This window comes from Lactuca serriola, chromosome 8, assembly GCF_051521515.1.
Source record: "Lactuca serriola cultivar US96UC23 chromosome 8, Lser_US96UC23_V15, whole genome shotgun sequence".
Taxonomy (NCBI): Eukaryota; Viridiplantae; Streptophyta; class Magnoliopsida; order Asterales; family Asteraceae; genus Lactuca; species Lactuca serriola.
Window position 1 is genome coordinate 92,965,227 of NC_136415.1, and position 11,826 is coordinate 92,977,052.

At 30.9% G+C, this 11,826-nt stretch overlaps 2 protein-coding genes across 3 annotated transcripts; both read right to left on the reverse strand.

Annotated features, from left to right (window-relative positions):
* Positions 1-421: 421 nt before the first annotated feature.
* Positions 422-2,870, reverse strand: LOC145066311 (synaptotagmin-5-like). The gene is made up of 5 exons (XM_079013533.1): positions 2,683-2,870; positions 2,203-2,374; positions 1,638-2,129; positions 1,275-1,388; positions 422-1,161 (listed from the first exon to the last, which is right to left on the reverse strand). Exons 2-5 carry the CDS (start codon positions 2,332-2,334, stop codon positions 1,027-1,029), a joined length of 873 nt encoding a protein of 290 aa, XP_078869659.1. The 5' UTR covers positions 2,335-2,374; positions 2,683-2,870; the 3' UTR covers positions 422-1,026.
* A 3,040-nt stretch (positions 2,871-5,910) lies between these two features.
* Positions 5,911-11,520, reverse strand: LOC145066310 (synaptotagmin-5-like). Of its 2 annotated transcripts, XM_079013532.1 has the most exons (13): positions 11,159-11,520; positions 10,603-10,749; positions 10,484-10,534; positions 10,293-10,413; positions 8,200-8,321; positions 7,912-8,013; positions 7,742-7,816; positions 7,477-7,556; positions 7,220-7,370; positions 6,920-7,150; positions 6,552-6,836; positions 6,321-6,434; positions 5,911-6,225 (listed from the first exon to the last, which is right to left on the reverse strand). In XM_079013532.1, exons 1-13 carry the CDS (start codon positions 11,261-11,263, stop codon positions 6,079-6,081), a joined length of 1,731 nt encoding a protein of 576 aa, XP_078869658.1. In that variant the 5' UTR covers positions 11,264-11,520; the 3' UTR covers positions 5,911-6,078. The 2 variants fall into 2 exon arrangements, with proteins under 2 accessions (XP_078869658.1, XP_078869657.1); XM_079013531.1 differs by lacking the exon at positions 11,159-11,520 and having other exon boundaries at positions 6,920-7,111; positions 10,484-10,653.
* Positions 11,521-11,826: the final 306 nt, after the last annotated feature.

The following is an 11,826-nucleotide window of genomic DNA, read 5'->3' on the forward strand; positions in this document are numbered from 1 at the left end:
TGGCAGGCAGACTCGCCGAGTCCCGAATATGGACTCGCCAAGTCGCCGACTAACACGTGCTCGAAAACTCGTCCCTACTCGACGAGTCGGGCCATAGACTCGCTGAGTCCCTCTCGAAAACTTCTAAATAAATGCCACGGAAGCAACATACCAGAAATGAGGCGTTACATATTACTTGCTTAGTGCTTAGCATAGTTGTGTTAAAGTTTTTATTCCAAACGTTTTACAAATCAGATTTTAATTGCTGGTGACCGGTTCTAACACGATGTCCACAAGATGTACTATGTATTGTTTATTTTCCTGCGTACATATATATAAAAACCAAGAATTTGACATCTACAAGTTCAAACCTTAAAAATACAAATAACAAGTGGTAGATCAATCCAATTACATTAAAAAAACACATAACAATAAATTTTACATCGATCGAGCTATTCAATTTTTCTTTTCTTTTTTTTTTCTTTTTTGTAAATGAGTTTTTTAAGGGGATAAGTGGAATCCAACCATCCAAATCCAAACAGGTTTTTACCAGTTCTATCACACAAGTTCAACCCAGGTTTTTAAAAAATCGTTCGATTCAGGTCTAGAAATTGAGATAAAACATGTGATAGTTGAACCGCTCATATACTTTGGTCCCGCTTCGAACCAATTTGTAAAACATTGTTTATTCCACAACAAGCCTTGACCTTATACTATTCAAGGTATATAAATTAAAGAATTGTTTTTATATTGTATTTACCACATCCAACAATTATGTTATGAACTATTGTTAAACTAAGAGGTTGTTTGATAACCTTTGAATTGAACCATTTAGGTGTCATCTCACATCCAAATAGAACCATTCAGATGTCACCTCTGAATCTGTCAGCATTCAACACATTTAATACGGCCTCTGAACAACCTCTACACCAAAATCCTCTAAACAAATAAGGAACCCTACTTTCTCTTAACCATTAAGAAGTTTGAATCATTGAGCATTAAATGGTTCAGTTTTATGAAACAACCCTTAAATGATGTTAAGTTGTATCAATTTGGTTGGGCTAACCATTTGAGATTTAAGTTAAGTTTTCCCGATTTGGCACCCTCAACTTGAATACTGTCTTCATATTCCCCTTCTAATATAACTCTTGTTAGTGTCAAAATGCATCTCCCCATGTAGTCCTACAAAAGAAAAAAAGTAAATTACAATTTTAGTCCCCATGTTATATCATTTTTTCGGATAAGATACAAAATTTTACTTTGTTGCATTTTTTGTCCCTATATAATCTTCATACCTTCCCAAATGTGTCATGGTCCCATACTTCAGCAATAAGCAAATCATGTAAACCTTCCTCAACAACAAACTCAAAACTCTCATTCCAAATTGGATTCAAATCTTCATTTATGACCTACAATTAATCCATCAAGCAAACATAAACATAAAGTTCATGCTTTTTTGGATAAATACAAGAAATAGCAATATAATTTCATTTATCTATGTCTTAAAGCATCTTACTTTCACTTCTTTGCATTACACTATTATATACTTTTAATCACTTTCTTATTAAAGACATTGTATTTCAAAAAGTAAACTTTTTTTTATTACTTATAGGACATTATAGTTTGAAAAATCTACCAAATTAGAGATTTTAACATACCCTAGTCTTGTTTTTGGTTCCGGTTTTTTTCATAGTGAGAACCACAAAAGGATCGGCTTTCCCCATCAGATCTGCAGATGGTAAATCTTCAGCAGATATTACTGTTACACATAACACTCCTTTTGTAATTATCATTCTTTTTTCATCACCATTTTCAACCCCTGAAGTATCTTTGGGAACTTTTTCCAAAAATGTCATTGAAAAGTTGGAAGAAAATGGGTTAATAACACCATCTGGGCAATATAATAGCTCCAAATGCACCTTCCCTTGGTCTTCATTGTCTCTATAACTCTCCAAATTTTTTACCAATTTTAACCACACATCCTTCACGTTACCAGGCTCAAGTTCACTCAACTTCACTTGAGCACAACCAATGAGTTCTGCAGTTTGAAGCTTATCTTCATCATGTATTTCTATTGTCAAGTGTTGGATGGAAGTATCTTCAACTACAAACTCGAAATGTTCGTTCCAAATTGGATTCAAATGATTGTCCTGATAAAAGGTAATCAGCTTTGTTCTTTTCTTTGCAGACATAGTCATACATGGAAGAAAGAAGAGAACTTACAATAACTTTGCTGGTTTGCATCATACTATGCAAATTGCGTGTATACAACTTGGCAAATGGATCGGATTTCCCGATAAGATCTTTATTAGTCAGACCTTGTGCCTGTATAAGCTTCACCTCCAATGTCCCCATGTGCTTTAGTTCAAGGTCGATGTCAAATCCAAACCAGATGCTGTAAGAATTGAGACGGGTAAGAAACTATGATCATATCGTTGCGCAGTTTGATGATAAGGTACTACCAATCCCCATTTGCTATTTCTGTAATTTAATCGAAAGAAAAACGATTGAAGAAGGGGGCACAAGCCGCATTTTATTGCAGGAATGGGTTGTATCTCGGTTGCATAACATTTACCCCCCAAAAAGCAAACACAACGATCACAGTGAATTTGAATCAAATTGTGTTGGAGAAAAAAAGGGGTTCTTCCTCTTCGTACATAGATAGATACGCATAAATCAATCGATTTCAATGAGAAAGTGAACCTGTGGATTGCATGAATGGAGGATATCGGAATGTGATCGAGGAATTGGTGTCATTTGGCATCCACCAGTTTGGGTTGTCGGAATTGGGATTTTTCAGAGAGAAAGGGGATAGGATATTAATCTAATATTAGGGTAAATTAGGGTAAATAATTCCATTTTTGGTGGCTGTGGTTACATGTTTTTCGTGGATCATGAAATTTTGCTATCCAGTTTTAATAACCATCGAGTATCATTTTTGCAGTTATCGCATACTTATATGTATCATTCATGTACAATTGTATGATACTAGTTATGAAACCCGTATATTATACGGGTTGATTAAAACAAAATATTAAGTATGAACGATTAAAAAGTTTATTTGAATTTGAAATTTGAAATAAATGAAAATTATGAGAAAAAAAATGCAAAAATTAAAATTATATATTTAGTTATCAGACCTGTGTACTAAACGAATTAATTATAACAAAAGGTTAAACACAAATGTTTAAACTGTAAATTTAATTTAATTTTAATATCTAAAATTTGAAATTAATAGTCATTATGGTAGGTTTCATTTATGGAAACTAAATTAATGATATATTTATAAATGAAAATTGAAGTAATTGACAAGTGGAAAATAAATATATTTCAAAATTATAACAAAATGACATGTGGCTAATTGCATGAGAGAATAACATTTGGCAAAATCATTCTCATTTATTAGAGTAGATACATACATATACATATATACACATAGGCCATAGCATATACATACATAAGTACATAATTTGAGCATTAATTAATGTTGCTATCGACGATTTCTAATCTTACTTCCATGACAATGGACATGGAGGGTAGTAGTTAAATCTTGTCTCCATTGTTGCATGCACTTGTCCCATATTGATCCAAGAAGCAATTCTCATCTAGATCTAGCAATGGCTTTAATGAAGGAGAAATTTATGAATCAACTCTATTTTGGAGACATTCATTCATCAATATTCAACAACCTCCCATTAAGTGAGATGTCATGAAAATTAATTGCATAATAAGTGAGTTCTAGTCCAATATATTAATGATTTGGTTATGCATGTGATATATATCTAGGAAATTTACGTTTACCTAAAGTTAGTGGGATTTTGAGGCCAAAACTGAAGCCTTCAATTCGTTGGGGTTTTTGGAAGAACATTGGAATATTAAAGTCATGGTTATGGTGTAGCAAGGTGTTGATTATTTATTGGTATCAGCAAGCATGTAACTGAGTCTGAATTTGAATACGTGTTGATGTTCGGGAGCAATGCGTGTAGATGCAATAATTGTTGTGCAAAATGGGTTTTCAATTTCATCTTGAAAAGATGATATAAGATTTCAAGTTTCCAAATTTTCAATTGTGGATAAAAAAACAAATGTTATTTTTTCACAATTTCACTTGGCGTTAAATATGTTCTGATAATATGCATGACAGTCTCTGTCATTTCTTTTTCCTCTTTAAACATATCAAAAGGAAAAAAAATCATCAACTATACTATATTTTTTTTTTATAAAAAGCAATAACATTCACAATATATTGAAATTTATAAAGTTTAATAAATTATCACATTATCATTTGATATTTCATACAGATTTATTATTATTATTATTATTATTATTTTTGCAATGCACTGGCTCTATAAATTTCAAAAAAGCATATTTAAATATTCATTGAAGAATTATGAAAAAAAATTATCAATCTATAAATTTCAATAAAACATATTTAAATATTTATTTAATAATTATGAAAAAAATTATCATTAAAAATGTTTCATGGTTATTGAACTTAATTCAAATATATTAAGAGGGTGCTTGGAAAAACTTTTAAAATGATTTTTTGGACTTTTGGCTTTTTCAAAAAGCTATAAAAGTTTGAAAAATTGTTTGGCAATTATAAAAGTCATTTTAAAATGACTTTTTGGTAAGAAGAAAAAAGTTATGGTTTTAAAAGTCACAATTTGTGATTTTTTGTGACTTTTGGCTTTTTAGATTGGAGGGAGTGGTGCCACGAAGTCGCACTTCCTTCTTTGACACATAGGAGCCACATCATTTTTACCACGTAAAGTATGGCTCTTTACCACACCCAGGGAGTGGAAACCATGGTAGAGAAAGAGAGAGGTGAGAGAAAGGAAAAGAGAAAGAAAGACACATAAATAAAGAGAAAGAAGAAAGTGGGTGCGGCCATTTCTAGCCGCGTTGTGGCCAAAACCGCAGGAAACCGCACCCTAGGGGCGGTGTTTGCGGTCCATGTGGCATGGGTGCGGTTTGGAACCGCAGTCCACTCCTTCAAGCCTTAGTCTTTGTTCCTATAAAAATTAATCCAAACACATTTTAAAATCTACTTTTGGGAAAAGCTATAAGTCAAAAAGTATTTTTCGTTGAAAATAACTTTTTAAGTTAAAAAGCAATCCAAACACATAAACTTAGATGTTGATGCTGAAAGAATTCAACGGATGACACCATCCACATCATCGGCCACAATTAACACTATCATATTAATTAAAAATAATAAATAATAATTATATAAATAATAACGTCTTTTCTTAATGATAAATAATTATATAGATTTTTCAAATATAATTGATTAACAATTTTTCCATTTTGACTTTGGCCAAGATTTTTATATAAAATGGTGCCACAATAAATAGATTTTATTATTGATATTTATACCTCTTTATGTATTGTTATGTGTGCCAATAGATAGGTTTTACCTAAAAGTTTTTCATAAATTTTATTTTAAATGAACAGTCTTTTTCTTCGTATTTTATATGCTCATCTCATGTAACTTGTAAGTATAAATTCTTATTATAAATAGAAGTTTTATTAATGTTGTGTTTGGCTCGCCACAACTAGCTGATAAGCTAGCTTATTTTTCGATCTTTTTTATGTTGTCGTGTTTGGTAAGCCAAAAAGTAGCTTATAAGCTAGCTTTTTGAAAAGCTACTTATCGGTTACTATTTCTTAAAAAGAATTGCTTTTATAAAATATGTGGTTTGTGTTACATTTACATGGAAAAGTTTTTCTGGTAAAGAAACAAGAAACTTTCTAAAGTTCAAAATGGCCCTAGCCCCTTTGCAATTGTGTATAAAGTAAGCAATAAAAATATATCCATCACTAACACTAGTAGTAAGTTATTGAAAATACAATGTTGCTAATAAAGGCAATGGAATGACTCTTTGCATTAACATCACTTCAATGACACAACCCAAAATATTAGTCCCAATAAATCTCGTTTTTGCATTTTATAAAGTGTAATTATCGTTTGTAAACTCAAATGTCATTTTAATTAACTTCTTAACCAACGTTAGAATAGCACAACAACATCGTCACTCCAAAATTGACCATAGATTTCTCAAGTTTATAGAAAATATACACCCACACAAAAAATTGCTAAGATCTGCGAAAAATAGGCTGAGGTGCCCATTTGAGATTTAAGCTAAGTTTTCCAGATTTGGCACCCTCAACTTGAAAATTGTCTTTATATTCCCCTTCTAATATAACCCTTGTTAGCGTCAAAATGCATCTCCCCATGAAATCCTAAAAAAAAAAAAGTAAATTACAATTTTGGTCCCTGTTTTACATTACATTTTTCGCATATGGAACAAAAGTTTAGTTTTTTCCCCTTTTCATACCTTCCCAAATGTATCATGGTCCCATACTTCCACAATGAGCATATCGTGTAAACCGTCTTCAACAACAAAGTCAAATGTCTGATTCCAAATTGGATTCAAATTTTCATTTACCACCTACAAGTATCGGATATAATTGTGTAAATTTACAAAAAAAACTAACAAAAGAAAAAAGTTAATTTCTTGCATTTTACCTTTTATTTTAAAGAAAAAAAAACGCATAGAACAACATACCCTGGTTTTGTTTTTGGTTCCGGTTTTTTTCATAGTGAGAACCACAAAAGGATCGGCTTTCCCCATTAAGTCTGCAGGTGGTAAATCTTCAGCAGATATTACAGTCACAGATAACACTCCTCTTGTAATTACCATTTTTCTTTGGTTATCGACAAAATTACCATTTTCACCCCCTGAACCATCTTCTAGAACCTTCTCCAAAGATGTCATTGAATACGTGGAATTAAACGGGTTGATAAACTCGTTTCCCACTCCATGTGGGTAATATAACAACTCCAAGTGCACCTAATTCAAGCCAAATAAACAATGTAATTAAAGGGCATTCACGTCTTTTTGCCAATGGGGTCACAGAGTATTCAGTTATTCACCTTTCCTCTATCTTTATTATCTCTATGGATCTCCAAATCTTTTACCAATTTTAACCACACATCCTTCACTTTACCAGGGTTAAGTTCACTTAACTTCACTTGACCACATCCAATGAGTTCTGAAGCTTGAATCCCGTCATCATCATATATTTTTACAGTCAAATGTTGGGTGGAAATATCTTCAACTACAAACTCAAAATGTTCATTCCAAACTGGATTCAAATCATTATCCTGAATAAAAGAAAACAAGTTCTTATTTGTTCTTTTGAAAAAAAATAATGGAATAATAAATAAACTTACAATAACTTTGCTGGTTTTCATTTTACTACGTAAAGGGCGTATATATAATTTTGCAAATGGATCTGATTTTCCGATTAAATCTTTATTAGTTAAACCATGTGCTTGTACAAGTTTCACCTCCAATATCCCCATGGGCTTTAATTCAAGATCACTAACAATTAAAAAATAATAAGTAATATGAAGTTAACAAGTTATTTAAAAAAAATATATAATGATGATATTTTGTATTTTTTTTAATTCCCTACAATAATTTGTACCTGTAATCACCAGGGAGAATCGGAATAACTTTTCGAACAGGCCATGTGATTGAATCCTCAACAGCATCATGTATGGTACTCTGCATAAACAAAGAAAGGGTTCATTTTGTTTTAAACCCACCAACTATCCGAAATGTCAACTTTAGTCCCTCAAGAATTCCTTTTTTTACATTTTTAGTCCCTCAACATGTCATAGAAGGAAACCTACATATTATACTTGAATATAATAATGATGATAATGATAATAATAGTGAAGTTGTTTTACCTCAAGAGCATCAGCAACACCAGGAATAGCAGATATGTCACCACCAATTACTTTCAGAGTAAAATCCATCTTTGTCTGTAAATTTCAAAAGTATAGAAATGTTTAGAAGAAATATTTATTAACTTAATATTTTAAAAGTAATATCTTGAAGGAGAAAAGAATTGAAATACCTTCTTTCTCAAAGAAAATGACACAGCTCCAAAGCAAGGAAATTCATTCACAAGTGGCTTGAAAATTAACCTAAAAACCCCTGTAAATGCTATATCCTTCACCTATACAAGAAAAAAAAATCATCATATTTATATTTCGCTACCACTCCTTTCATATATTGGCATAAAAGCCCAAAGCATGGTGTAAATGTTTATTATGGTGGGGATATTTGATCAAAAATCAAGTTTTCAATACTAAATTTACTTCATAATCTTTGAGGTATATTACATTTTTACCCTTTATATTACCTGCACAGGCAATCCTAGACCAAGTCTAGTCTTGACATCAAGTATTATACTTGGGTTTCCATCCCAATTCATCTCCAATTCCAAAGTTATTCCATCACTTTCATCTTCAATAACACAAACTCCTGAAAATCATAACCAATTAACAACGCCCATGTTATATTATAATTAAATTAATTTGTTACGATAAAGATTTCCCTCATAAATAAAAGGAATTGTCACAAAAATGACCACCGTATGACGTGAAATTTAACAAATTTACCACCCTTTTAACTAAGGGAAATCTCAAGAAAAGTCTCAATATTTTGGAAAAAAATTTAATGAAGTCCTAATTTTATTTTTTTGAACAGAAAACTCTCGATCATTTAACTTTTTTAATAGAAAAGCCCAAGAAACCGGTTAATTTAAGTATTTTAAATATTTTTTTATGTATTTTATGTGTTATTTTTTATGTATTACATATTTATATGTATTTTTATGTATTTAGGTATTTTTTAAGTTTTTTATATAGATGTTTATATATTTTAAATGTATAAACATATTTTTTATGTATTTATATGTATTTTACATGTTTTTTATGTGTTTTTATGTATTTATGTATTTTTTAAAGTTTTTTTTATATAGATGTTTATGTATTTTAAATGTATAACCGTATTATATTTTACGTATTTATGTATTTTTTACTTCAAGTCGTGTTCACCATTTCATCTAATTCCCACCGCTTCTTTGAGTACGTCGAGATGGTTTTCCTACATACCTACAGATTTTAAGTTTTTCCCATTCGCTTATCTTGAAATTAAACATCGAATTAAAAAAAAAAAACAAAATAATAATTTATGCACATACGAAAACTAGGGGTTCCTTTGAGGCCACATGAGACCGGTGAAGTTTTCGTATGTGCATAAATTATTATTTTGTTTTTTTTTTTTTTTAATTTGATGTTTAATTTCAAGGTAAACGAATGGGGACAACTTAAAATATGTGGGTATGTAGGAAAACCATCTAGACGTAATCGAAGAAGTTGTGGGAATTAGATGAAATGGTGAACACGACTTGAAATAAAAAATACATAAATACGTGAAAATAATATGGTTATACATTTCAAATACATAAACATCTATATAAAAAACTTACATAAAATACATAAATATGTAAAAATACATGTAAATACGTAATACATAAAGAACACATAAAAAAATATGTAAAATACATATAAATACGTAAAAAATACGTTTATACATTTAAAATACATAAAATTACATAAACATCTATATAAAAACTTTAAAAAATACCTAAATACGTAAAAATACATATAAATACATAATAAATAAGAAAAACAACACATAAAAATACATAAAAAATATGTAAAATACTTAAAAAATACATAAAAATATGTAAAAAAAATTACGTTTATACATTTAAAACACGTAAAACTACGTAAACATATACATATAAAAACTTTAAAAAAACATAAATGCATAAAAATAGATTTAAATACATTACAAAAATACATGTATACATTATATATAAATTTTGACGAAATCTGCAGAAAAATCTTATTATTCTAGAAAAATTAACGATTTGGTCTCATCATCTGCAGAATAAGTTAAAAAGGACTAAAGTGAATAAATTAGCCGGTTTTTAGGTTTTTTATTCAAAAAGTTAAATAGTCCGGACTTTTATGTTAAAAAAAGCATTTTATTAAAAAAATTCCCCAAATATTAGGACTTTTCTAAAGGTTTCCTTTTAACTAATAGCACAAAACCACTACCAATACAAAATTACCATTTACTAACAAAAGGTTGCAAAAAAACATTTCTTTAACAATTTCACAAAATAGGTTTTTTTTTTTTTTTCAATTTCTTTGTGGTGGTGAGTGGGGACCATTCAGAAATTAATTTCCCAAATTTGCAACTCATACGTAGCAAAATTGGTAGTCATTTTGTGCTATTAGTAAAAAAGGTGGTCAATTTGTTAAATATCACATCATAAAGTCGTCATTTTCGTGATTATCCCTTAATAAAAGGTTACTAACCACTACAAATAGCTGAAACATGAAAACAGAGTAAAAAAAAAAATGAATCAATTAATGTAACCTGTAAATTGTGGTGCAACAGTGCCAAGAGTAAGCTTGGAGAAAGTCAAAGAAGAAAGTACAATTGGTCTATATTGCTCAAGAATTGGCTCCACATTAGCCTTTATAAGCTCAGAAGCTGCCTACAAATTATAAATTATGTAACTTTAGTGTCACAAATGGTGTAAAATTAAGATATTAAACCAGTCTGACCTCATCAACATAGGGCCAGATCTTTGTAAGATGAGCGTTAAGCCAAGCCAACTGGAAAAATAAGCAAAACAATGAACAATCAATCCCCATTTTTATATGGCAAGTGACATAGTGAAAACATAAATAAGCTGTAAAAATGTAAAATTAGGGATATAACTTAACTTTTGTTTCTGTGAGAAAACAACCCATGAAGGGTAATACTCTTTGGTGAGCAATTTTTGTGAATCTTCACGAGTCATTCTTGCAAGCGCAGCAATCGTTGTTGCCTCCATAGCACATTTAACACCAAATCAGTTGAGTTAATGTGTTTTTGTGCATGTAAATTCGACATATTACAAATTGATAGCCGAAAAATGTAAATCTTTATGTTCTCGGATTTATCGATAAAATTATTTGTTCTATTACTAATATGTCTGCATATGGAGCTTAGCTTTTCTGAGGCATAAACGGGTCGGGGCAGGATTGAATGCATCATGCATCCAGGATTCTGATGGACCCCAAAATCAAATCAAAACCAAGTAGCTTAAAGTTGATGTGACCTGTGATTATACGTTCTACTACAACTAAACGATTTTACCTCTGATGTAGGACCAACATGACAATCACTTTACACATACCAGGGTGCGTACGGAATTATAAAGATTCAGCAATTCAATTCGAAGTTTTTCAACTTACAAGTGCAAAACGACGCTTGGATCGACCATTTTCGGATCGAACAAATCCAATAATCAATGCAAACCCAATCGCAATTCCGATTATCAATCCCACAACGAACGACATCCTTCAACAAAGCTCAACAGATTTTGATGAAGAGCTAGCTTAAATCTAGCAGGAATAATCACAGAAGGAGTTGTTCATACGCAGTATCACAATGGATGAATGTTGGTTGACCTTTTAGTGCAGATTTGGTTGTTGTAAGGTTGTTGTTGTGTACAAGGGAAAGGAAGTACGAGGTAAGATGAATTAAAAACTAGGAATAAAGGAAGCGGTCCAAAAAAAGTTGTATTGGCGAATCAACCGAGGATTTTAGGCGGCGAATAACATACGGCAATAGAACAAGGGAACTGTCCAAATATTTTTTTTAAGCCGTAATTGACAACTAATTACATAATTAAAAATCTAAAAGTAATGCATTATAACTTAACAACTTTTTTATAAGAAAAGGAACCCTACCGGAAAAGATGGCATTGGCCGGCAAAGACGGCATTTTTACCTTTCTTGACTCTCATGAAATCAGTACTACAAAGGGTTTTGGAAATGATGGCGAGACTTCGAGGGCGAAGTCTAGTTCTAGTGGGGGAGAATTGTAACAGCCCGGATTCCCAGGTATTATTTATTCTTTT

Bases quoted from the DNA above. Each gene is read 5' to 3' on its own strand.
- LOC145066311 (XM_079013533.1), bottom strand. From the start codon at position 2,334: ATGGGGACATTGGAGGTGAAGCTTATACAGGCACAAGGTCTGACTAAT. The intron at 2,130-2,202 runs GTAAGTTCTCTT...ACCTTTTATCAG, and splicing joins TGCAAACCAGCAAAGTTATT to GACAATCATTTGAATCCAAT. The intron at 1,389-1,637 runs GTATGTTAAAAT...GATTAATTGTAG, and splicing joins GAACCAAAAACAAGACTAGG to GTCATAAATGAAGATTTGAA.
- LOC145066310 (XM_079013532.1), bottom strand. From the start codon at position 11,263: ATGTCGTTCGTTGTGGGATTGATAATCGGAATTGCGATTGGGTTTGCA. The intron at 10,750-11,158 runs GTAAGTTGAAAA...TGTGCTATGGAG, and splicing joins CCAAGCGTCGTTTTGCACTT to GCAACAACGATTGCTGCGCT. The intron at 6,226-6,320 runs GTATGAAAAGGG...TTTTTTTTTTAG, and splicing joins ACCATGATACATTTGGGAAG to GATTTCATGGGGAGATGCAT.